At 45.0% G+C, this 27,244-nt stretch overlaps 1 protein-coding gene across 2 annotated transcripts in view; it reads left to right on the top strand.

The window, feature by feature from the left end:
* The window catches only part of LOC110537739 (PDZ and LIM domain protein 4), a 68,282-nt gene extending 64,399 nt beyond the window's left edge, over nt 1-3,883 (top strand). For both annotated transcript variants that reach the window (XM_021624093.3, XM_090192750.1), the window contains one exon: nt 572-3,883. In XM_021624093.3, the coding sequence (XP_021479768.1) occupies nt 572-776 (205 nt within the window). In that variant the 3' untranslated portion in view covers nt 777-3,883. The remainder of the gene's footprint in view (nt 1-571) is intronic.
* Nucleotides 3,884-27,244: the final 23,361 nt, after the last annotated feature.

Genomic DNA, 27,244 nt, shown 5'->3' with positions numbered 1-27,244 from the left:
ATAGACTACAGGTGATACAGGGTGCCATTTGGGATGCTATCTAGTCCTGCTCCAACAGGCCCAAGCTAATAACAGAGAGGGAAATGATCTCCATATATCACTTTGAACGAATAAACCTCTGTGCCACGCCCTCCTCCTCAGGAACCCAGAGATGCCGGTAATCCTCACACCGTTAAAGCACCATGGGTAAACAGCGATGTCATTTGAACAAGAGACTGTTGTGGAGGCTTAGTACCATGGATCTGTTATATAGACTGTTTACACAGGTTTTTTTTAGGCAGGGCACTAAAGCATTTGCCTACTGTTATAGGCAGTAGTGGTTAGGATAAAGGCCCGGATACAGGGGATATTCAAATTCAACCAATGAGTTTTGGCTGTTGTGAAGCTATGTAATCCTTATTGGTAATGCAAATACCCACATCCATGAATAGAATACTGGTCACTTGAATGCACAGTGACATAGTTAAATAAGAAAATGAATGCTAATCAAATAGCTCTTTATTTACATAACCTTGAAAACCACTTATCTTTGACATGACACTAACAACCTGGTTATGTTCTGTCCGTATAGGGGAACCATCGTGAAGGCCAGAGACAAACTGTACCACACAGAGTGCTTCATGTGTGATGACTGCGGCATGAACCTCAAGCAGAGGGGCTACTTCTTCATCGAGGAGAACTTGTATTGTGAGACCCACGCCATGGCCCGCGTACAGCCTCCTGAGGGATATGACGTGGTCGCCGTCTACCCCAACTCCAAGGTTGAACTGGTCTGAACTTGTCTGACTCTCACACAGTCCCCCCTCAGACATGTGCCTGCAGTCTTATCCACAGCTCCCAGCCCGTATCGATGTGTTCCATTTCCAATGCACTACATGTCCAAGCTGTTGCCAGGAAGTATCAGTTTAGAGTTGGATACTAGAGAGTGGGAAAATTTAGTTTCCAGAGGTTTTAAGTCTCTCTTTAATTCTTTCACACTTACAGCATACTCTTCCTATTTCGGACGGATTAACATTTTACACCTGCTGAGTAAAAAAAAAAAAATGTTTTAATCAACCAATTAACTAAAATTGAGGGCTTTTCTTTGTGTCAAACAGCACTTTTAGATTATGTTGAAACATAAGCAATATTCAACCGAATGACCTCTCACATCTTGGGATGGTTTTCTATTTTTTTTAACTCTGCCAACTACAATACAGTTAGCGGAATGGAATAGGGTCAAGCACCTGACTGAGAATGGAATTCATCTTTCACTGCTTCTCATACTGTTACTGCTACAATTAAAGAACCCCAGCTTTATTACATCTGTTGAAGTGCAATCCAGTGCCACGTGAGAAAGCCTTTTGTCTCTCCACTGTAGCAGCTTTTAAAAAGCTGTGGGGAGCAAAGACGCAGGACAAGGCCATGGAAAATATCGAAATCCAGCCGGTGAATCTAGAAACATATGGGAATAATATACATTTGTTTAGTGTGTTTTTTTTGGCACATTTTGTTGAAATAGACAGTTGTTGTTGGCTAAGGGAACGTATTTGAACGAGTTTGTCACTTTTTTTTCTTGTTTGATTTTAACATATATCTAGTCACAGCCAAGTCCACTGAATGAATCACACTTCTACATAGGGAGGGAGGGAGGAGATTTACAGTACCAGTAAAACATTTGGACACACCTACTAATTACACGGTTTTCTTTATTTTTACTATTTTCTACATTGTAGAAAATTAAATAACACATTATTTTGATCTAAAATATCCCAATGCCCCAGGGCAGTGATTGGAGACATTGTTCTATGTACTGTAGGGTGCCGTCTTTCGGATGGGATGTTAAACAGGTGTCCTGACTCTCTGTGGTCACTAAAGATCCCATGGCACTTATCGTAAGATTAAGGGTGTTAACTCTGGTGTCCTGAGTAAATTCCCAATCTGGCCTTCATACCATCATGGCCACCTAATCATCCCCAGCTTACAATTGGCTCATTCATCTCCTCTCCCCTGTGACTATTCCCCCAGGTCGTTGCTGTAAATGAGAATGTGTTCTCAGTCAATTTACCTGGTAAAATAAGGATTAAATAAATGTAGTAACCAAAAAAGTGTTAAACAAATCAAAATATATTTTATATCATAGATTCTTCAAAGTAGCCTACTCTTTGCCTTGATGACAGCTTTGCACAGTCTTGGCATTCTCTCAACCAGCTTCATGAGGAATGCATTTCAATTAACAGGTGTGCCAGGTGGGCCTTGTTAAAAGTACATTTGTGGAATTCCTTTCCTTTTTAATGTGTTTGAGCCAATCAGTTATGTAGTGACAAGGTAGGGGTGGTATACAGAAGATAGCCCTATTTGGTAAAAGACCAAGTCCATATTGTGGCAAGAACAGCTCCAATAAGCAAAGATAAATAATAGTCCATCATTAATTTAAGAGATGAAGGTTAATTTCAAGAACTTTTAAAGTTTCTTCAAGTGCAGTCACAAAAACCATCAAGCGCTATGATGAAACTGGCTCTCATGAGGACTGCCACAGGAAAGGAGTTACCTATGCTGCAGAGGATAAGTTCATTAGAGTTACCTGCCTCAGAAATTAAATGTTTCACAGAGTTCAAGTAACAGACAAATCTCAACATCAACTGTTCAGAGGAGACTGTGTGAATCAGGCCTTCATGGTCGAATTGCTGCAAAGAAACCCTTACTAAAGGACACCAATAAGAAGAAGAGACATGCTTGGGCCAAGAAACACGAGCAATGGGCATTAGACTGGTGAAAATCTGTCCTTTGTTCTGATTAAAGATTTCAAATGAAAGATTTCCATGACTTTGTGACACGCAGGGTAGGTGAATGGATCATCTCAGCATGCCACTGTGAAGCATGCAGGAGGATGTGTGATGGTGTGGGGGTGCTTTGCTGGTAACACTGTCTGTGATCTATTTGTAATTCAAGGCACACTTAACCAGCGTGGCTACCACAGCATTTTGCAGCGTTACGCCATCCCATCTGGTTTGCACTTAGTGGGACTATCATTTGTTTTTCAACAGGACAATGACCCAAAACACACCTCCAGGCTGTGTAAGGGCTATTTGACCAAGGAGAGTGATGGAGTGCTGCATCAGATGACCTGGCCTCTACAAACACCCGACTTCAACCCAATTGAGATGGTTTGGGATGAGTTGGACCGCAGAGTGAAGGAAAAGCAATCAACAAGTGCTCAGCATATGTGGGAGCTACTTCAAGACTGTTGGAAAAGCATTCCAGGTAAAGCTGGTTGAGAGAATGCCAAAAGTGTGCAATACTGTCATTAAGACAAAGTTATTCTACAATGTTAAAAAAAAATAAAGAAAATCCCTTGAATAAGAAGGTGTGTCCAAACTTTTGACTGGTACTGTATGTGCTTTTGGAAGTGACAAACATATCTGTGTTAGGAGCAAAACGTCTCTACCCCTGAAAGTTTTGGATGAATTATGATCACGTACATGTGTCATGCAGCCTTAGGGACAGCAAACAGTGAACTGAAATAGTTGCATGAAAAGTGCTTTTTTTTAATTTGAATGAAAAACTCAATCTCAAAGTGCTTGTTGTGTCGATATCCACCGTGACCCTAATGTTTAGCTACTGCAATGCCAACTAGGACAGTAGTTCTTTGTAAATTATGTGAAATGATGTTGTCATGATGTTGGTGTTTTAGTTCTAATTGTACATATTTGTTTTGTCTTGGCTGTTTAACAAACATAACTTGTCACTCTGCCTTCACACGTCTGTGTCATTTAACTGCTTACCGTGTTTAGTCACAGAATCCTCTCATTTTTAACTTATTGTTTTGTTGACACATTTTGTTCTGGTTTCTTCTAGTTCTTTTTTTAGGATATAATAAAGTGAAAAAAGTATTAAAATCATACCCATGATTGACCATTTATTTTACAGGCATGCTGTATTTATTGTGAAATATTTGGAGAGTAGTACTTTAGCTTGCCTGTGGACACACTACATAGATATAGGGTTCCATTTTGTGGATTTGTATATCCTTGCTATGACAAGGCACTCTACCCACAGTATGTACTCAGACCTACAGCTCGGAGTCAATGCCCTGCGTTCCAAATGGCACACTATTTCTTACATTGTGCACTGCTTTCCCACTGGTCACCGACGTCGAATAAACTTAATACGTAATTTCATTGACATGACGTGAAAACAACGTTGATTCAAACAGTGTGTGCCCAGTGGGTTGGTGCCATTTTGGATGAACACAAATTGACTGATCCAAACCCAGAGACATCCACTTCCTTGGGCCTGTGACAACAAGTACTCCATGTTTCAATTTGTTACAAGCAGACATTGAACACAAAACTGCCTTTTTGGATTATGTTCAAACCGTGTCATCCAAAACCTACACATAATGATTTTCTTCACATTTTACCCCCACAAAATGTTTTTTGAGAATATTGTGTGGCACTTGATGTAATATGAGAAGTTTGTGGTTTGTTTAAGATCCAATGTCAAGTTTACCATACAGTTGTGATGTATGGCTGAGATTCAATGGTTAACTATAATCAGAAACAGAAGGCAGGAGCCCTTCATACCCCATTAAATATGTCTTAACACCTTGAGAGAGAGAGCAAAAGGGGGGAGAGAGAGAGTGCAAAAGGGGGAGAGAGAGAAAGAGAGTGCAAAAGGGGGAGAGAGAGAGAGAGAGTGCAAAAGGGGAGGAGAAGGGGAGAGATGGAGAGAGAGCAAAAGGGGAGAGAGGGAGAGAGGGAGAGCGCAAGAGAGAGAGAGAGAGCAAAAGGGGAGAGAAGGAGAGAGCGAAAAAGAGGGGAGAGAAGGAGAGAGCGAAAAATAGGGGAAGAGAGATACAGGGGGGGGAGAGAGAAGGAAGAGAAATTGGTCTGTTTTGGAGTCCCAGTCATTAATTTAAATGATTCAGTAAATATAAGAGTGATGTGGTTTAGCAACGTGGCCAACAGTGAGTGACTAATCCAAGGCTTTGAACACTCATCTTAACGGGCATAGGGTAACATTTTCCACATTGGTGACACATATGTTATGCTGCTGGTCACAAGTCAATCCCCAAACAGCTGCAGCAAGGAACATGGCGTTTAGGAAGTCATCTCATACTTTAATCAAGCATGGAGAACATGATAAAGACTTACAACTTTGTATAAAAGAAAGCTTTCACAGAAGCTTAACATTTTTCACCATTACAGTTCAAATGCATTACTCTTTACATTCATATATTTGCAATGCACAGTAGCATGTACAATTAAGTGGAATCTATTTTAATGATAGAGATACTGGTCATCTCTGTATACCTGTCACAAGACCCACTGGTTGATACTTATTTATAAAACCCTCCCCCCTAGCTGAGATACATACTGCAGCCCTCCTCCTCCACATACAACACTCGTTCTCCCAGTCACATTCTGTTCAAAGTCTCTAAAGCACACACATCCCTGGGTCGTTCCTCTTTCAGTTCACTGCAGCTAGCAACTGGAGCAATCTGCAAAAATCACTCAAACTGGACAGTTTTATCGCAATCTCTTCATTCAAAGACTCAATCATGGACACTCTTTCTGACAGCTGTGGCTGCTTCACATGATGTATTATTGTCTCTACATTCTTGCCTTTGTGCTGCTGTTTGTGCCCAATAATGTTTGTACCATCTTTTGTGCTGCTACCATGTTGTGCTGCTGCCATGTTGTGTTGCTACCATGCTTTCTTGTCATGTGTTTCCGCCATGCGGTGTTGTTGTCTTAGGTCTCTCTTGATGTAGTTTTCAACTCAAATTTGATGTATTTCATGCGCCGAGTACAACAGGTAGACCTTACCGTGAAATGCTTACTTACAAGCCTTTAACCAACAATGCAGTTCAATAAATATAGTTAAGAAAATATTTACTAAATAAACTAGGGTAAAAAAAATAAACACAATAAAATTAATAACAATAACGAGGCTGTATACAGGGGGTACCGGTACCGAGTCAGTGTGCGGGGGTACAGGTTAGTCAAGGTCATTTGTACAAATAGGTAGTGGTGTGTGTTTTGTCCTATATTCTATTTTTAGTCCCAGCCCATGTCCCGGAGGAGGCCTTTTGTCTTTTTGTAGAGGGTCATTGTAAATAAGAATGTGTTCTTTACTGACTTGCCTAGTGAAATACAGGTTAAATAAAACAAATATTAAAAAAATACCAGAGGCACATAAACACTAACTTCGGAAACTATTCAGACCCCTTGACTTTTTACACAATTTGTTAAGGTACAGAATTATTCTAAAATGCATTAAATAGTTTTCCCCCCTCATCAATCTACAGTACACACAATACCCCATAAAGCAAAAACAGGTTTTTAGAAATGTTTAATAATATATTCAAATAAAAAAACTCATAACACATTTACATAAGTATTTAGACCCTTTACTCAGTACTTTGTTGAAGCACCTTTGGCAGCGATTACAGCCTCGAGTCTTCTTGGGTATAATGCTACAACCTTAGCACACCTGTATTTGGGGAGTTTCGCACATTATTCTCTGCAGATCCTCTCAAGCTCTGTCAATTTGGATGGGGATTGTTGCTGCACAGCTATTTCCACATCTCCCAAAGCCACTCCTGCGTTGTCTTGGCTATGTGCTTAGGGTTGTTGTTCTGTTGGAAGGTGACTCTTCGCCCCAGCCTGAAGTCCTGAGTGCTCTGGAGCAGGTTTTCATCAAGGATCTCTTTGTACTTTGCTCTATTCATCTTTGCCTCGATCCTGACTAGTATCCCAGTCTCTGCCACTGAAAAACATGGTTCCAGGTTTCCTGCAGACGTGACGCTTGGCGTTCAGGCAAAAGAGTTCAATCTTGGTTTAATCAGTCCTGAGAATATTGTTTCTCATGGTCTGAGAGTCTTTAGGTGCCTTTTGGCAAACTCCAAGTGGTCTATTGTGCCTTTTACTGAGGAGTGGTTTCCGTCTGACCACTATACCATAAAGGCCTGATTGGTAGAGTGCCGCAGAGATGGTTGTCCTTCTGGAAGATTCTCCCATCTCCATAGTTGAACTCTAGAGCTCTGTAAGAGTGACCATCTGGTTCTTGGTCACCTCCCTGACCAAGGCCCTTCTCCCCCGATTGCTCAGTTTGGCCGGGCGGCCAGCTCTAGGAAGAGTCTTGGTGGTTCCAAACTTCTTCCGTTTAAAAATGATGGAGGCCACTGTGTTCTTGGGGACTTTCAATTCTGCAGAAATGTTTTAGTACCCTTCCAGAACTGTGCTTCCACATAATCCTGTCTCTGAGTTCTATGGACAATTCCTTCGACCTCATGGCTTGGTTTTTGCTCTGACATGCACTGTCAACTGTGGGACCTTATATATGTTTTTTAATTTCACCTTTATTTAACCAGGTAGTCCAGTTGAGAACAAGTTCTCATTGACAACTGCGACCTGGTCGAGATAAAGCAAAGCAGTGCGACACAAGAAACAACACAGAGTTACACATAGAATAAACAAACGTACAGTCAATACCACAATATAAAATATCTATATACAGTGCGTGCAAATGATGTAAGATTAGGGAGGTAAGGCAATAAATAGGCTGCAGTGGCGAAGCAATTACTATTTAACAATTAAACACTGGAGTGATAGATGTGCAGAAGATGAATGTGCAAGTATAGATACTGGGGTGCAAAGGAGCAAAAAAATAAATAACATGGGGATAAAGTAGTTGGATGGGCTATTTACAGATGGGCTATCTACAGGTGCAATGATCTGTGCGCTGCTCTGACAGCTGATGCTTAAAGTTAATGAGGGAGATATGAGTCTCCAGCTTCAGTGATTTTTGCAATTAGTTCCAGTCATTGGCAGCAGAGAACTGGAAGGAAAGGCGGCCAAAGGAGGAATTGGCTTTGGGGTGACCAGTGAAACATGCCTGCTGGAGCGCGTGCTACGGGTGGTGGCTGCTATGGTGACCAGTGAGCTGAGATAAGGCGGGGTTTTACCTAGCAAAGACTTCTAGATGACCTGGAGCCAGTGGGTTTGGCGACGAATATGAAGCGAGGGCCAGCCAACGAGAGCATACAGGTCGCAGTGGTGGGTAGTATATGGGGCTTTGGTGACAAAACGGATGGCACTGTGATAGACTATATCCAATTTGCTGAGTAGAGTGTTGGAGGCTATTTTGTAAATGGCATCGCCGAAGTCAAGATCGGTAGGATAGTCTGTTTTACGAGGGTATGTTTGGCAGCATGAGTGAAGGATGCTTTGTTGCGAAATAGGAAGCTAATTCTAGATTATTTTTTTTATTTTTTATTTTAATATTGGAGATGCTTAATGGGAGTCTGCATGGAGAGCTTACAGTCTAACCAGACACCTAGGTATTTGTAATCGTCCACATATTCTAAGTCAGAACCGGGGGGCAGGTGCGGGCAGCGATCGGTTAAAGAGCATGCATTTAGTTTTACTTGCACTTAAGAGCAGTTGGAGGCCACGGAAGGAGAGTTGAATAGCATTGAAGCTGGTCTCGAGGTTAGTTAACACAGTGTCCAAAGAAGAGCCAGAAGTATACAGAATGATGTCATCACCAGCAGCAAGAGTGATATCATTGATGTATACAGAGAAAAGAGTCGGCCCGAGAATTGAACCCTGTGGCACCCCCATAGAGACTGCCAGAGGTCCGGACAACAGGCCATCTGATTTGACACAGTGAACCAGGCGTTAGTGAACCAGGCGAGGCAGTCATTTGAGAAACCAAGGCTGTTGAGTCTGCCGATAAGAATGTGATGATTGACAGAGTCGAAAGCCTTGGCCAGGTCGATGAAAACGGCTGCACAGTACTGTCTTTTATCAATGGAGGTTATGAGGTTAGAACCTTGAGCGTGGTTGAGGTGCACCCATGACCAGCTTGGAAACCAGATTGCATAGTGGAGTAGGTACCGTTAGATTCGAAATGGTCAGGAATCTGTTTGTTAACTTGGCTTTCGAAGACCTTAGAAAGGCAGGGTAGGATAGAAATAGGTCTGTAACAGTTTGGGTCTAGGGTGTCTCCCCATTTGAAGAGAGGGATGACCGCGGCAGCTTTCCAATCTTTGGGGATCTCAGACTAAATGAAAAAGAGGTTGAACAGGCTAGTTGTTACGGTGAGTGAATGAGGACCCAAAAGCGAATTAACTTAAACAGAGCTTCTTTAATAACCAAACATAGGTAGGCTCAGATAGACCGGCAGATTCCGACAGGACAGGACAAGGTTACAGCAAACATGACGATAGTCTGGTTCAGGCATGAAACACAACAAACAAGAATCCGACAAGGACAGGAACAGAAACAGAGAGAGATATAGGGACCTAATCAGAGGGAAAAAGGGAACAGGTGGGAAACGGGGTGAATGGGTAGTCAGAGGAGACAAGGAACAGCTGGGGGAAAGCGGGGGAGAAAAGGTAACCTAATACGACCAGCAGAGGGAGACAGGGTGAAAGGAAAGGACAGAAAGACACAACATGACAATACATGACAGTACCCCCCCACTCACCGAGCGCCTCCTGGCGCACTCGAGTAGGAAACCTGGCGGCAACGGAGGAAATCCTCGATCAGCGCACGGTCCAGCACGTCCCGAGAGGGAACCCAACTCCTCTCCTCAGGACCGTACCCCTCCCAATCTACGAGGTACTGGTGACCACGGCCCCGAGGACGCATGTCCAAAATCCTGCGGACCCTGTAGATGGGTGCGCCCTCGACAAGGATGGGGGGGGGGGGGGGGAAGACGAGCGGGGGCGCGAAGAACGGGCTTGATACAGGAGACATGGAAGACCGGGTGGACGCGACGAAGGTATCGCGGAAGAAGAAGTCGAACTGCGACAGGATTAATGACCCGAGAAATACGGAACGGACCAATGAACCGCGGGGTCAACTTGCGAGAAGCCGTCTTAAGGGGAAGGTTCTGAGTGGAGAGCCAAACTCTCTGACCGCGACAATATCTAGGACTCTTAGTTCTACGCTTATTAGCAGCCCTCACAGTCTGCGTCCTATAACGGCAAAGTGCAGACCTGACCCTCTTCCAGGTGCGCTCGCAACGTTGGACAAAAGCCTGAGCGGAGGGGACGCTGGACTCGGCGAACTGAGATGAGAACAGCGGAGGCTGGTACCCGAGGCTACTCTGAAAAGGAGATAGCCCGGTCGCAGACGAAGGAAGCGAGTTGTGGGCGTATTCTGCCCAGGGGAGCTGTTCTGACCAAGACGCAGGGTTGCGAAAAGAAAGACTGCGTAAGATGCGACCAATAGTCTGATTGGCCCGTTCTGCTTGACCGTTAGACTGGGGGTGAAAGCCGGAAGAGAGACTGACGGAAGCCCCAATCAAACGGCAAAACTCCCTCCAAAATTGAGACGTGAATTGCGGACCTCTGTCCGAAACGACGTCTGACGGAAGGCCATGAATTCTGAAAACATTCTCGATGATGATTTGTGCCGTCTCTTTAGCAGAAGGAAGCTTAGCAAGGGGAATGAAATGAGCCGCCTTAGAGAACCTATCGACAACCGTAAGAATAACAGTCTTCCCCGCTGACGAAGGCAGTCCGGTGACAAAATCTAAGGCGATGTGAGACCACGGTCGAGAGGGAATGGGAAGCGGCCTGAGACGGCCGGCAGGAGGAGAGTTACCGGACTTAGTCTGCGCGCAGACCGAACAAGCAGCCACGAAACGACGCGTGTCATGCTCCCGGGTGGGCCACCAAAAACGCTGGCGAATGGAAGCAAGCGTACCCCGAACGCCAGGGTGGCCGGCTAACTTGGCAGAGTGAGCCCACTGAAGAACGGCCAGACGAGTAGGAACGGGAACGAAAAGAAGGTTCCTAGGACAAGCGCGCGGCGACGGAGTGTGAGTGAGCGCTTGCTTTACCTGCCTCTCAATTCCCCAGACAGTCAACCCGACAACACGCCCCTCAGGGAGAATCCCCTCGGGGTCAGTGGAGGCTACTGAAGAACTGAAGAGACGAGATAAAGCATCAGGCTTGGTGTTCTTAGAGCCCGGACGATAAGAAATCACGAACTCGAAACGAGCGAAAAACAGCGCCCAACGCGCCTGACGCGCATTAAGTCGTTTGGCAGAACGGATGTACTCAAGGTTCCTATGGTCAGTCCAAACGACAAAAGGAACGGTCGCCCCCTCCAACCACTGTCGCCATTCGCCTAGGGCTAACCGGATGGCGAGCAGTTCGCGGTTTCCCACATCATAGTTACGTTCCGACGGCGACAGGCGATGAGAAAAATACGCGCATGGGTGGACCTTGTCGTCAGAGAGGGAGCGCTGAGAAAGAATGGCTCCCACGCCCACCTCTGACGCGTCAACCTCGACAACGAACTGTCTAGAGACGTCAGGTGTAACAAGGATAGGAGCGGATGTAAAACGATTCTTGAGAAGATCAAAAGCTCCCTGGGCGGAAACGGACCACTTAAAGCACGTCTTGACAGAAGTAAGGGCTGTGAGAGGAGCTGCCACCTGACCGAAATTACGGATGAAACGACGATAGAAGTTCGCGAAGCCGAGAAAGCGCTGCAGCTCGATGCGTGACTTAGGGGCGGGCCAATCAATGACAGCTTGGACCTTAGCGGGATCCATCTTAATGCCTTCAGCGGAAATAACAGAACCGAGAAATGTGACGGAGGAGGCATGAAAAGTGCACTTCTCAGCCTTCACAAAAAGACAATTCTCTAAAAGGCGCTGGAGGACACGTCGAACGTGCTGAACATGAATCTGGAGTGACGGTGAAAAAATCAGGATATCGTCAAGGTAAACGAAAACAAAGATGTTCAGCATGTCTCTCAGGACATCATTGACTAATGCCTGAAAGACAGCTGGAGCGTTAGCGAGGCCGAAAGGAAGAACCCGGTATTCAAAGTGCCCTAACGGAGTGTTAAACGCCGTCTTCCACTCGTCCCCCTCCCTGATGCGCACGAGATGGTAAGCGTTACGAAGGTCCAACTTAGTGAAAAACCTGGCTCCCTGCAGGATCTCGAAGGCTGAAGACATAAGAGGAAGCGGATAACGATTCTTCACTGTTATGTCATTCAGCCCTCGATAATCTATGCAGGGGCGCAGAGACCCGTCCTTCTTCTTGACAAAAAAAAACCCCGCTCCGGCGGGAGAGGAGGAGGGGACTATGGTACCGGCGTCAAGAGCTACAGACAAATAATCCTCGAGAGCCTTACGTTCGGGAGCCGACAGAGAGTATAGTCTACCCCGGGGGGGAGTGGTTCCCGGTAGGAGATCAATACTACAATCATACGACCGGTGTGGAGGAAGAGAGGTGGCCCTGGACCGACTGAACACCGTGCGCAGATCGTGATATTCCTCCGGCACCCCTGTCAAATCACCAGGCTCCTCCTGTGAAGAAGAGACAGAGGAAACAGGAGGGATAGCAGACATTAAACATTTCACATGACAAGAGACGTTCCAGGAGAGGATAGAATTACTAGACCAATTAATGGAAGGATTATGACAAACTAGCCAGGGATGGCCCAAAACAACAGGTGTAAAAGGTGAACGAAAAATTAAAAAATAAATGGTTTCGCTATGATTACCAGAAACAGTGAGGGTTAAAGGTAGCGTCTCACGCTGAATCCTGGGGAGAGGACTACCATCCAGGGCGAACAAGGCCGTGGACTCCCTTAACTGTCTGAGAGGAATGTCATGTTCCCGAGCCCAGGTCTCGTCCATAAAACAGCCCTCCGCCCCAGAGTCTATTAAGGCACTGCAGGAAGCTGACGAACCGGTCCAGCGTAGATGGACCGACAAGGTAGTGCAGGATCTTGAAGGAGAGACAGGAGTAGTAGCGCTCACCAGTAGCCCTCCGCTTACTGATGAGCTCTGGCTTTTACTGGACATGAAGTGACAAAATGACCAGCAGAACCGCAATAGAGACAGAGGCGGTTGGTGATTCTCCGTTCCCTCTCCTTAGTCGAGATGCGGATACCTCCCAGCTGCATAGGCTCAGCTCCCGAGCCGGCAGAGGAAGATGGTAGTGATGCGGAGAGGGGGGCGACGGAGAGCGCGAGCTCCTTTCCACGAGCTCGGTGACGAAGATCAACCCGTCGCTCAATGCGAATAGCGAGTTCAATCAAGGAATCCACGCTGGAAGGAACCTCCCGGGAGAGAATCTCATCCTTTACCTCTGCGCGGAGACCCTCCAGAAGACGAGCGAGCAAGGCCGGCTCGTTCCAGCCACTGGAGACAGCAAGAGTGCGAAACTCAATAGAGTAGTCTGTTATGGATCGATTGCCTTGACATAGGGAAGACAGGGCCCTGGAAGCCTCCTCCCCAAAAACAGATCGATCAAAAACCTGTATCATCTCCTCCTTAAAGTCCTGATACTGGTTAGTACACTCAGCCCTTGCCTCCCAGATTGCCGTGCCCCACTCACGAGCCCGTCCAGTAAGGAGAGATATGACGTAGGCGACACGAGCAGTGCTCCTGGCGTAAGTGTTGGGCTGGAGAGAAAACACAATATCACACTGGGTGAGGAACGAGCGGCATTCAGTGGGCTCCCCAGAGTAACACGGCGGGTTATTGATTCTGGGCTCCGGAGATTCGAAAGCCCTGGAAGTGGCCGGTGGATCGAGGCGGAGATGGTGAACCTGTTCTGTGAGGTTGGAGACTTGGGTGGCCAGGGTCTCAACGGCATGTCGAGCAGCAGACAATTCCTGCTCGTGTCTGCCTAGCATCGCTCCCTGGATCCCGACGGCTGAGTGGAGAGGATCCGAAGTCGCTGGGTCCATTCTTGGTCGGATTCTTCTGTTACGGTGAGTGAATGAGGACCCAAAAGCGAATTAACTTAAACAGAGCTTCTTTAATAACCAAACATAGGTAGGCTCAGATAGACCGGCAGATTCCGACAGGACAGGACAAGGTTACAGCAAACATGACGATAGTCTGGTTCAGGCATGAAACACAACAAACAAGAATCCGACAAGGACAGGAACAGAAACAGAGAGAGATATAGGGACCTAATCAGAGGGAAAAAGGGAACAGGTGGGAAACGGGGTGAATGGGTAGTCAGAGGAGACAAGGAACAGCTGGGGGAAAGCGGGGGAGAAAAGGTAACCTAATACGACCAGCAGAGGGAGACAGGGTGAAAGGAAAGGACAGAAAGACACAACATGACAATACATGACACTAGTAATTAGAGGTTGCAACAATTGCAGTGGATCATTTTAGAATGAGAGGGTCCAGATTGTCTAGCTCAGCTGATTTGTAGTCCAGATTTTGCAGCTCTTTCAGAAAATCAGCTATCTGGATTTGGGTGAAGGAGAAATGGGGGAGGTTTTGGCAAGTTGTTGTGGGGAGTGCAGGGCTGTTGACCGGGTTAGGGGTAGCCAGGTGGAAAGCATGGCCAGCCATAGAGAAATGCTTATTAAAATTCTCAATTATCGTGGATTTATCGGTGGTGACAGTGTTTCCTAGCCTCAGTGCAGTGGGCAGCTGGAAGTAGGTGCTCTTATTCTCCATGGACTTTACAGTGTCCTAGAAAATTTTGGTGTTTGTGCTACAGGATGCAAATTTCTGTTTGAAAAAGGTAGCCTTTGCTTTCCTAACTGCCTGTGATAGATAATTGGTTCCTAACGTCCCTGAAAATGTGCATATCGTGGTGGCTATTCAATGCTAATGCAGTATGCCACAGGATTTTTTTGTGCTGGTCAAGGGCAGTCAGGTCCAGAGTGAACCAAGAGCTTTATCTGTTCCTGGTTCTATTTTTTGGGGAATGGGGCATGCTTTTTTAAGATGGTGAGGAAAGCACTTTTAAAGAATAACCAGGCATCCTCTAATGACGGAATGAGGTCAATATCCTTACAGGATACCCGGGCCAGGTCGATTAGAAAGGCCTGATGGCTGAAGTGTTTTAGGGAGCGTTTGACAGTGAGGAGGGGTGGTCGTCTGACCGCAGACCAATTACAGATGCAGGCAATGAGGCAGTGATCGCTGAGATCTTGGTTGAAGACAGCATAGGTGTATTTATAAGGCAGGTTGGTCAGGATGATATCTATGAGGGTGCCCGTGTTTACGGATTTGGCGTTGTACCTGGTAGGTTCCATGATATTTGTGAGATTGAGGGCATCACGCTTAGATTGTAGGATGGCCGGGGTGTTAAGCATGTCCCAGGTTCGGTCAGCTAATAGTACGAGCTCTGAAGATAGATTGGGGGCAGTCAATTCACATATGGTGTCCAGGGCACAGCTGGGGGCAGAAGGTGGTTTATAACAAGCGGCAATGGTGAGAGACTAGTTTTGGAAAGGTGGATTTTTAGAAGTAGAAGCTCAAATTGTTTGGGCACAGACCTTGATAGTATGACAGAACTCTGCAGGCTCTCTCTCTGCAGTTGATTGCAACCCTGCTCCCTTTGGCAGTTCTATCTTGTCATAAAGTGTTATTGTTAGGGATGGAAATTTCAGGATTTTTGGTGGCCTTCCTAAGCCAGGATTCAGACATGGCTATGACATCCGGGTTGGCAGAGTGTACTAAAGCAGTGAATAAAACAAACTTAGGGAGGAGGCTTCTAATGTTAACATGCATGAAACCAAGGCTTTTACGGTTACAGAAGTCAACAAAAGAGAGTGCCTGGGGAATGGGAGTGAAACTAGACGCTGCGGGGCCTGGATTAACCTCTACATCACCAGAGGAACAGAGGAGGAGTAGGATAAGGGTACGGCTAAAGCCTATAAGAACTGGTTGTCTAGTATGTTCGGAACAGAGAGCAGGTTTCTGGGCACGGAATAATAGATTCAAGGCATAATGTACAGACAAGGGTATGGTAGGATGTGAATACTGTTGAGGTAAACCTAGGCATTGGGTGATGATGAGAGAGGTTTTGTCTCTAGAGACATCATTTAGACCAGGTGAGGTCACCTCATGTGGGAGGTGAAACAAAAGGGCTAGCTGAGGCATTTGAGCAGGGCTGGAGGCTCTACAGTGAAATAAGACAATAATCCCTAAACAAATCAGCAATGGACAAAGGCATATTGACATTAGGCATGCATAGCCGAGTGATCATAGGGACCAGTGGGTAGCTAGGCGAGCTGGAGACACGGCGATTCAGACAGCTAGCGGGCCGGGGCTAGCATGCTAGCAGAAGGGCCTCAGGGGGACGTCGTGATGGAAGAAGTCTGTTGTAGCCCCTTCGGACGGTTACGTCAGCAGACCAGTCGTGTTGGATCGGCAGGGCTCCGTGTAGGTAGTTCAAGGGTTCAGGCCAATTGACAAAATAGTTATTGTAGCCCAAGAAATGTCGGCAGGTAAAAGGGTCCAGGCCAACTGGCAGAATATGTATTGTAGCCGAAGGAGTGGCTGATGGACCTCTTCAGCTAGCCTCCCGGCTGGCCTAACACAAGGCTAGTTCCAGGCTCACTGGTGATTGATTCGGGACAGACATGTTAGCCAGGGGGTAGCTACTCACACAGCAGCTAGCTAGCTGGAATAATCCAGGTGAAAAGGTTTAGAGCTTGCGGTAGGAAACCGGAGATGTGGAGAAAAAGCAGTCCGGTATGATTCTAGGTTGATTCGTGCTGTGCAGACTGGCAGGACTTGACCGGGCTAAGGTTAGCTGATGACCGCTAGCAGTGGCTAACTGACTACTACCTAGTAGCTAGTTAGCTGGCTAGCTGCTGTTGTGGGTCCTGGTTCTAAAGTATAGAAAGTAGCAGATCCATACCACTTTGGGTGAAGCAGGTTGCAGGAGAGTATGTTGAAACTGGGGTTAAAAATATAAAAAATATATATACGAAATATACACAGAGGAAAAAAATATATAAACACGAGACACGACAAGACAAAGACGTCTGAACTGCTACGCCATCTTGGAAATTGACAGGTGTGTGCATTTCCAAATCATGTAGAATCAATTGAATTTACCACAGATATCTAGTTGTAGAAACACGTCAAGGATGGTAAATGGAAACAGGATGCACCTGAGCTCAATTTCGAGTCTCATAGCAAAGGGTCTGAATACTTAAGTAAATAAGGTATTTATATTTATAGTTTTTTATTTTTAATACATTTGCAAAAATGTCTAAACCTGTTTTTGCTTTATTATTGTGGTGTCTTGTGTGTAGATTGCTGAGGATTTTAATTCATTTTAGAATAAGGCTGTAAAGTAACAAAATGTGGAAAAAGTTGAGGGGTCTGAATACTTTCCGAAGGCACTGTATGTAGTAATGAAGTTTCTTTACGTGACAGAGAGAGAGGGAGAAACCTTTACTCTATGGAAATAATTCTGAGCTCCAGTGTTTCAACTCATCTCAGTTCTACTCTAAACACTGAGCCTGAGCTGAAAATAAACACTTCATGTCTCTCAGTAACCGTCTGTGTTGTGTATTGTGGCCAAAAATCACTACTTCAGCATCAGCTAGCTGACTGTCCATCAGAATAAACTTGATGTGAGGAGTGTCTTCAAACTTAGCGACAAAATGTCCGGCTTGGCGCAGGGCGCCAACAAAACGCCTGAAAATGGCGCCAACAGACAGGGCAGCCGTGCTTCTAGCTCCTAGGCAACATTGCAGTGTTTCGTTTTTTATGTGTTATTTCTTACATTATTGTCCCAAAAATCTTGTGTTATTACATACAGCCGAGAAGAAAGCTAATGTTCAGTCTTTGGATAATAAAGTTGACGAGCTCAGGGCAACGATTTCCTTCCAGAGAGACATCAGGGATTGTACTCTGTTTCACGGAAACATGGCTCTTTTGGGATATACCGTCTGAATCTGTACAGCCAGGTGGGTTCTCAGTTCATCGCACAAGCATGAATAAATATCTCTACGGGAAGAAGAAGGGCGGGGGTGTGTGTTTCATGATTAACTACTCATGGTGTGATTGTGATAACATACAGGAACTCAAGTCCTTTTGTTCACCCGACCTAGAATACCTCACAATCAACCGTATTATCTCCCAAGAGAATTCTCTCCGTTTATAGTCACAGCCGTGTATATTGCCCCTCAAGCCATTACCATGACAGCCCTCAAAGAACTTCACTGGACTTTATGCAAACTGGAAACCACATATCCTGTGGCCGCATTTATTGTAGCTGGTCATTTAAACAAAGCAAGTTTGTATAAAATGCTACAGAAGTTCTATCAACACATTGACTGTAGTACTCGCGCTGCTAAAACACTCGGCCACTGCTACTCCAACTTTCAGGATGCCTTCAAGGTCCTCCCCTGCACTCCCTTCTGCAAATCTGATCACGACTCCATTTTGCTCATCCCTTCCTATAGGCAGAAACTCAAACAAGGACGGTTCAATGCTGGTCTGACCAATTAGAATCCACACTTCACCGGGGGCAAACTACCAGCCCTCCAGACTCCCACTGAACCCGATGTCACAGGAACGCCAAAAATATCATCAAGGACAACAACCACCCGAGCCACTGCCTGTTCACCCCGCTATCATCCAGAAGGTCAGTACAGGTGCATCAAAGCTGGGACCGAGAGACTGAAAAACAGCTTCTATCTCAAGGCCATCAGACTGTTAAATAGCCATCAGTAGTACCTTAGATGCTGCTGCCTACATACATAGACTTGAAATCACTGGCCACTTTAATAATGGAACACTAGTCACTTTAAAATGTTTTACATATTTTGCATTACTCATCTCATATATTTACAGTATATCACAAAAGTGAGTACACTCCTCACATTTTTGTAAATATTTGAGTATATCTTTTCATGTGACAACACTGAAGAAATGGCACTTTGCTACAATGTAAAGTAGTGAGTGTACAGCTTGTATAACAGTGTACATTTGCTGTCCCCTCATAATAACTCAAAACACAGCCTAAACACATGTCTAAACCGCTGGCAACAAAAGTGAGTACACCCCAAATGTCCAAATTGGGCCCAATTAGCCATTTTCCCTCCCCGGTGTCATGTGACTCGTTAATGTTAAGGTCTCAGGTGTGAATGGGGAGCAGGTGTGTTAAATTTGGTGTCATCGCTCTCACACTCCCTCATACTGACTGGTCACTGGAAGTTCAACATGGCACCTCATGGCAAAGAACTCTCTGAGGATCTGAAAAAAAGAATTGTTGCTCTACATAAAGATGGCCTGGGCTATAAGAAGATTGCCAAGACCCTGAAACTGAGCTGCAGCACGGTGGCCAAGACCATACAGTGGTTTAACTGGACAGATTCCACTCAGAACAGGCCTCGCCATGGTCGACCAAAGAAGTTGAGTGCACGTGCTCAGCGTCATATCCAGAGGTTGTCTTTGGGAAATAGATGTATGAGTGCTGCCAGCATTGCTGCAGAGGTTGAAGGGGTGGGGGGTCAGCCTGTCAGTGCTCAGACCATACGCCGTACACTGCATCAAATTGGTCTGCATGGCTGTCGTCCCAGAAGGAAGCCTCTTCTAAAGATGATGCACAAGAAAGCCCGCAAACAGTTTGCTGAAGACAAGCAGACTAAGGACATGGATTACTGGAACCATGTCCTGTGGTCTGATGAGACCAAGATAAACGTATTTGGTTCAGATGGTGTCAAGCGTGTGTGGCGGCAACCAGGTGAGGAGTACAAAGACAAGTGTGTCTTGCCTACAGTCAAGCATGGTGGTGGGAGTTTCATGGTCCGGGGCTGCATGAGTGCTGCCGACACTGGGGAGCTACAGTTCATTGAGGGAACCATGAATGCCAACATGTACTGTGACATACTGAAGCAGAGCATGATCCCCTCCCTTCGGAAACTGGGTCGCAGGGCAGTATTCCAACATGATAACAACCCCAAACACACCTCCAAGACGATCACTGCCTTGCTAAAGAAGCTGAGGGTAATGGTGAAGGACTGGCCAAGCATGTCTCCAGACCTAAACCCTATTGATCCTCTGTGGGGCATCCTCAAACGGAAGGTGGAGGACTGCAAGGTCTCTAACATCCACCAGCTCTGTGATGTCGTCATGGAGGAGTGGATGAGGACTCCAGTGGCAACCTGTGAAGCTCTGGTTAACTCCATGCCCAAGAGGGTTAAGGCAGTGCTGGAAAATGATGTGCACACAAAATATTGACACTTTGGGCCCAATTTGGACATTTTCACTTAGGGGTGTACTCACTTTTGTTGCCAGCAGTTTAGACATTAATGGCTGTGTGTTGAGTTATTTTGAGGGGACAGCAAATTTACACTGTTATACAAGCTGTACACGCACTACTTTACATTGTAGCAAAGTGTAATTTCTTCAGTGTTGTCACATGAAAAGATATACTCAAATATTTACAAAAATGTGAGGGGTGTACTCACTTTTGTGATATACTGTATTATATTATATTCTACTGTGTCTTAGTCTTTGCCGCTCCAACATTGCTCGTCCAAATATTTATATATTCTTAATTCCATTCCTTTACTTTAGATGTGTGTATTGTTGGATATCACTTGTTAGATATTACTGCACTGCTGGATCTGGAAACACAAACATTTCGCTACACCCACAATAACATCTGCTAAACACGTGTATGTGACCAATAACATTTTGATTTGATGCATATACAACATCTAAGCTAATTATCTTCCATTGAATCAAGTGATATTGTCTTAGATTGATTCAGCTGGAGGGTTCTAACTTCTAACACCTAAACAAATAAATATATTCTTCCAAGGCTCAGAGGGAGATTAAAGTGCTGTATCTGGAAAGCATTAGGTGTGTGGTTCCCTGTCCTCTCCCTCTACATTCCCCTGGTGTAATTGATGAACAGGATCAAATGGGAACGCAGCTCCTTCACTTGATGTGCAGGATTCCTTTCGGTCCATTGTGCTTATGGAGCCCACTGTTGGGCTTTGTTCCATTTAGTGTCTGAAACCAGGCCTCAATCATTCACTCAGTCACTCCATCTCTCCTTTTCTTCAGTCCATTCCTCTCCTCCCCTTCCATATGGTACCAACCTGTGTTTTTCTAACAGTTGTGATTTGTAGTGAGTTATTGGATGGGTGCCTGTGAACAGCCTGGCCTCAGAGCCATACAAAATATACTTGACCTATTTCTGACGTATGATACTGTACCTACCAATGGTGTAGTCACTTGAGACAGAAACAAAAATAAGGAGGTTGGTTTCAAGAGGATGGGTGGGCGTAATCCGTGACAGTCGAGCAATCCAAAGGTTGCATGTTCGAGTTGCAATTGGCTCAACTGTAGCATTTTATCTAACCCTTCCCCGAACCCTTATTCTAAATGTAACCCAATTCAACTAACCTGTTGCGTAAATTCACCTAACTTTTGTTGTGTATCGTATCGTTACGTGTCTATGTGTACATTAGTAAAGCAACCTGGTCTCAGATAAAGACGTGCATTACTATACATCCTCCAAGAGGTATGATAAATTACATCATCCAATTCGTATGATATTCTACGACCGGGTCAGACGTATGATACTATGCGTCCTCTAATTTGTATGATTTTGTTTGACCGCTATTCCCTTCATAAGGTAACCTAACGTAAACTATTATATTTGTCACAGATTTACATACATAATAATACAAATTGCCCTGAGATCACATTGCTGTGAAACCTGGGGTTAAGCGCTCTAGATACTAGGGTATTAAAGAGTGGTATGTTTGTTATTCAGAACAATGCAGCTTGAAAGATGAAAGAGTTTCTAATGAGGTGGAATTACCTTAATCTGTGATCATTCTTTGAAATAGTTCAATTTCCAAAATGTTTGAAGTGAGTACGTACAGTAATGTAATGGTGTGTAAACATAGTTTGGTTGACGAAGAGAGAGGTTGTAGATATGAACTATTTCTCTCTCTCTCTCTCTTCAGTATCAGAGGACATTTCTGAGATGCAACCAAATTCCATTCCAATACGCCTGTCACACAACATAAGAGAGCGCTTGCTTATTTGATACATACACACGCCTTGCAAATAACACTTCGGTTTAGATTGCATTATTGTGCAATGCAAGAACGCAATAATAACAAGGCTGGAGGAGCATCATTCCCCATCTTGTGCATTTGGCTTGGTTTTTGTAACCATGTTTATTCCACCCACTGCTTTATGAGGATTTATAAAGGACCCCTTGAACCTCCAAATGTTTGGCTAGTTCTTATTGGCGGGGAGCTGTGCTCTTAGACTCATCAAAATGGGATTGAGAATAAAGAATGTCCTGGGTTTGAAAACGTTCACAGGCCGGGGGATCTTGACCTCTCTTAACGCTTGGGAAAAGAATCGACATTGCCAGAGAAGAAGAATAGAACGGAATGCTGTCCATCAGTGGAACAAGCATGGAATGCATGCGGTATTTTGGCATTGTTAAGGACACGTTGATCATCCGTTGCCCCGTAGTTAATATGACACAGAGGGAATCTATCCTTGGGAGTTTGTTTACGTCCAGCGCGAGCAGCCAAGATCTGAGAGTGGCTGAGATCCATCTATGAGATGAACTATGTGTTTATAAACACATGCAATACAGTAAATATCCACCTTCTTATAGTTTTGTATATAAAACTGGATATAAAAACTAAACAGATGGCTTTAGGTTTGAGAAACATGTCAGCTCCACCAAACTTGGCTAAAATACGAGGAAATTTGTCAAATGGGATGACACCGAACACACCCTCTCCTGTGGAGTACCTTTCACCAAAACATCCCATTCACATAGATCATCCTGCTTGTTGTTTCTCCTTTTCCAATCTATGACAACACTGCTTAGATAGAGTAAACCATCATCCAAGTGCTATCAAACAAGTACAATATATCCCAAAAATGCACATTTAAATTCACTGTAATTAGAGAATAATTTAATATTTTGGTATCGAAGTTGTACATTTATCAGTGACAATGTGCAGTCTGATTCCTGGTCAAACATACACATTAGAGAGCATAGATACTTTCATTAACCTTTGAAACAACTACCAGGGCAGACTTTCCTTCTGTCTTTTTTGGTCATTATTGTTAGAGTATGAGTCAGTATTTTTCTCAAATTCCTGCAGATTGTCTGAGGGGGTGGCCAGACTGATGGAGACAGGAAACAGGAAAGACCAGCTCAGCTGTCCCAAACATTAGGCCAGAAAAGACTGTCCGGCCGGAGGTCGCCTCTCAGGAACAATACTGGCAGGAGCTTCTCTCTCTTTATAATTCTCTCTCTCTGTATGTCTTTCTCTCTCTGACTCTTTCCTGTACCAGCTCGCCCTCTCCTTCAATCTCTCTCTCTCTAACTATCTCTTGTACAAGCTCTCTCTCTCTCTCTCTCTCTCTCTCTCTCTCTTTGCTTGCACCCCCCTCTTTCTGTTTTTTCTTTCACGCTCATACACTCTGCCTCTACCCCTCCACTCTCTCCTCCTCTCCCTTTCTCTCTCTCAGAGCAGCGGGTGAAATGTTTTAGTGGTGTCCATAGCAACTCCATGAAAAGTGCAAGACAAGCGGGCACTGAGATTAACAGGCCAACCGTGGGACTGCCACCTTGGCCTCTCTGCCACTGTGAGAAAAGAGACAAGGCTTCCCTTTCCATCAACAACTTGGCATCAACTTCATGAAAGAAGATTGTGATACAATTGCCTGAGTGGTCATGTCTGGACTAAGTATGTCTGGGTTTTTGAGTGGCGTAGCAGTCTAAGGCACTGCATCTCAGTGCAAGAGGCGTCACTACAGTCTCTGGTTTGAATCCAGGCTGTATCACATCCGGCCGTGAATGGGAGTCCCATAGGGCGGCGCACAATTGGCCCAGCGTCATCCAGTTTTGGCCAGGGTCGGCCGTCATTGTAAATAATTATTTGTTCTTAACTGACTTGCCTAGTTAAATAAATAAATAAAAGTACAGCAGGGAGTGTCTTCGATCTTAAAGACAGAGGAAAGAGAAAGAATGATATGTAATGTCTTTGTCATTTAGCCCCTGTTGACACTGTTGACACAATTGGACAAGTTCCGATTTCGCGTACTTGAAGTGTAAGGGCTCGATTCAGTCAGTAGGGAATTTACAGTTGAAGGTCATTTCTGATTGGCCGACATTTGCAGCGTTTGCTATGAATGCAGTCTCCGCGAATACGGAAACATTGTCTTTACATTTCAATCCCTCTGTACTGTGGATCTTCGGCACTAGGTATTGAATCTAGGCCTTAGTCTAATTTAGCCTTGCTTTTTATTCATGAGATTTCCAAGCTGCACACCACTGATAAGAATGAGCATAGTCTTTTTACGTGGAATGTATGCAGCTTCCATAAGATTTTGCAAGCATCATTATTCGTTCTTGGTATGACTACTAAGTTATTCTCTCTCTTCCTGCTTTTGCAGCAACTGAAACACCGACCACGATATGAAGTTCATGAAAAGAAAAGAAACTCTTGGACGTACATCCAGAACACAAAAATCCCCAACACTTCTCATCCAGAGTGCTATTCTTCGAAATGACATGAGTGGTGTAATTATACACGAGTTAATATGACATAATGGCCGAGCCCTCCGCAGATGTGCTGGGTTTCCTAAAGACAGCCTGAGTAAAACCAAGTCAGTATATTATGTTGATAGAAAGCATGAAGTCATTACCAGCCAATGGCAAAATGAGAATCGCAGCCCTGGGAGGCTGAAAATGTGAACATTGAGCAAGAGGGAGAGGGAGAGTTTGCTGAAACAATGAGCCGTTATTGTGAGAATGCACAAATCATGGCATGCCAGTAGAGAGGATGCTGCAATACCCTGCAGGGTAAATATGAGGTGGCTGGATTAATAGAACCAGAACCAGAGCATGAAGGCAGGGATCCAGACATGCTGCTAGGGCACAGAGGAGCTCTGCTGATTGATGTCCTTGAGGTGCTTTCACTTACCGCTCAAAACTCCTGGTATGGGACCCTGTACTGAGCCCTGAGGAGCACCCAGCCAGGCTCTACCTGTTCCACACACTGGTTCAAATTTCCCTGGATCTACTTCTTTAATATGTCGACATATCCTGGTGCCACATTGTTCATATCTGCTACGAATCAACATCCTGCCCAGGAAGGGCATCGCTGAGAGACATGTAACTTATACCATCACACCCTCTAACTCCATCTCCCCCCAGTGCTGCTTGTGTAGCCTTGCTGCTTACAATGGTAAAGACATTCCGCTATGCTACTATTTAAAGAGTCAAATGAATACTTGGTCCATGGCTTTCTTTCCCAGAAGGGGACAGAATGTATTTTTGTGTTGGCCGACGTTATTTTACCAATTAACTTATTCACCTAAATTAAAAAAACAGGGCGGTCTATTTTTTGCATTGTGCTTTTTATATGGTCAAGCATTGTGTTAGCAAGTCTACACCAGATGGTTGTATATAAAATTAGCTAGTAGACTAGTGCTGTCTACACTACTGATAGTTTCTACTAAGCTCTGTACCAGGGGTGGGCAATTCCAGACCTCGAGGGCCTGATTGCTGTCAGTTTTGCCCCAGCCCCAGCTAACACACCTGACTCCAATAATCACCTAATCATGATCTTCAGTTTAGAATGCAATTTGATTAATCAGCTGTGTTTGCTAGGGATGGAGAAAAGGTGTGACACGAATCAGGCCCTCGAGAACAGGAGTTGCCCACCCCTGCTCTATACACAAAAATGTAGATGAATTCAGAATACATTTATCTTTTCTTTTATGGACCACATGAAAAGCCCACACTTCCACTGTGCTAAGTCAGGTATCTCTGGCAGCAGAGATCACGGTACACAACTTTTTTTTTTATTGTGGAGAGAGAGTGAGAGTGAGTGAGTGTGAGAGTGAGAGAGAGAGAGAGAGAGATGTTTGGTTTTGATTAAGGACAGTTCTGAAAGAATGTAAAAATATATATATATATTGCGTGTGTTGTGAATAAAAAAGCCAGGTGAAGCTCTATCTATCATCAATCTACCCACAGCCATGACGGTTGGTCATGGATCACATCAACACCATCACCCTAGACACCCTGGACCCACTTCAATTCACATAATGACCTAACAGATCCACAGAGGATGCAATCAATATTGAGCTTCACACTTCCCTCTCCCACCTGGGCAAGTGGAACACCTATGTGCCGATGCTGTTCATTGACTACAGCTCAGCGTTTAACACCATAGTGCCCTCCAAGCTCATCACTAAGCTAATGAGCCTGGGACTGAACACCTCCCTCTGCAACTGGATCCTGGACTTCCTGACGGGCCGTCCCCAGGTTTTGAGGGTAGGCAACAACACATCCGCCAAGCTAGTCTTCAACACGGGGGCCCCTCGGGGGTAGGTGCTTAGTCCCCTCCTGTACTCTCTACTCATCTGGCCACACACAACTCCAACACCATCATTAAGTTTGCTGTCGACACAATTGTGTTAGGCCTGATCACCGACGGCGATGAGACAGCCTATAGGAAGACGGTCAGAGACGTGGCAGTGTGGTGCCAGGACAACAAACGCTCCATTAATTTCAGCAAGACAAAGGAGCTGATCGTGGATTACAGGAAATGGAGGGCCGTGCACGTCCCCATTCACATCGACTGGGCTGTATTGGAGCGGCTTGAGAGATTCAAGTTCCTCTGTTTCCACTTCACTAAGGATCTATCATGGTCCTCACACACCAACACAGTTGCGATGTGTGTGTGTGTTTGGTTTTACTATCCTTGTCGAGACCAGAAGTCCTCACAAGGATAGTAAAATAAGGAAAATCATTTTGCCTGTCCCCACAAGGAAAAATGCTATTTTAGGCTTAGGGTTTAGGTTCTGGGTTAGAATTAGAATTAGGGGTTAGGCTTAGGGTTAGGATTAAGGTTTTGGGTTTAAGGTTAACGGTAGGGTAGGGTTAGGGTTAAGGTTAGGGTTAGGTGAAGGGTTAGGGAAAATAGGTTTTTTGAATGGAAATTAATTGTTTGGTCCCAACAAGGATTGTAAAACAAGTGTGTGTGTTTGTGTGTGTGTGTGTAAACTGTTTCTTCGTGTTGCTTGTTAAACATGTGTGTATAACCAACATTCACACCCTATCTACTCCCCCTTCCATGCCCACTTCAACCAAAGTTGATTAAAGTTCCCTGATTCAACATAACCATCTGTGGGCCAAAAAGGAATCCATTCATGTCTAATGCCTGACTTGTCCTTGGTCATCTGAATGTTTTGCTCTAACGAACAGTTTAAAGTTACTGTGGTGTTTTCATCATGAACACTGACACAGCAGCAGATCTTAGAGGCTGATGTCAGAGAGAAGAAGCCTGCGAATGTGGGCGCGACTTGTTTTCTAGTCAGCTCCATGGTTTCAGAGGAGATCAACGAAGTTGCTCCTGCTCTCTGCCGATTGGCTATTGCCCCATACCCATTGTACCACAAGACCATTTGGACGTTGATTCAGTCAGAGGCCTTTCCT

This window comes from Oncorhynchus mykiss, chromosome 12 (genome assembly GCF_057628025.1).
Source record: "Oncorhynchus mykiss isolate SJ-2025 chromosome 12, ASM5762802v1, whole genome shotgun sequence".
Classification (NCBI taxonomy): Eukaryota; Metazoa; Chordata; class Actinopteri; order Salmoniformes; family Salmonidae; genus Oncorhynchus; species Oncorhynchus mykiss.
This window is presented reverse-complemented; position numbering and strand designations above follow the sequence as displayed.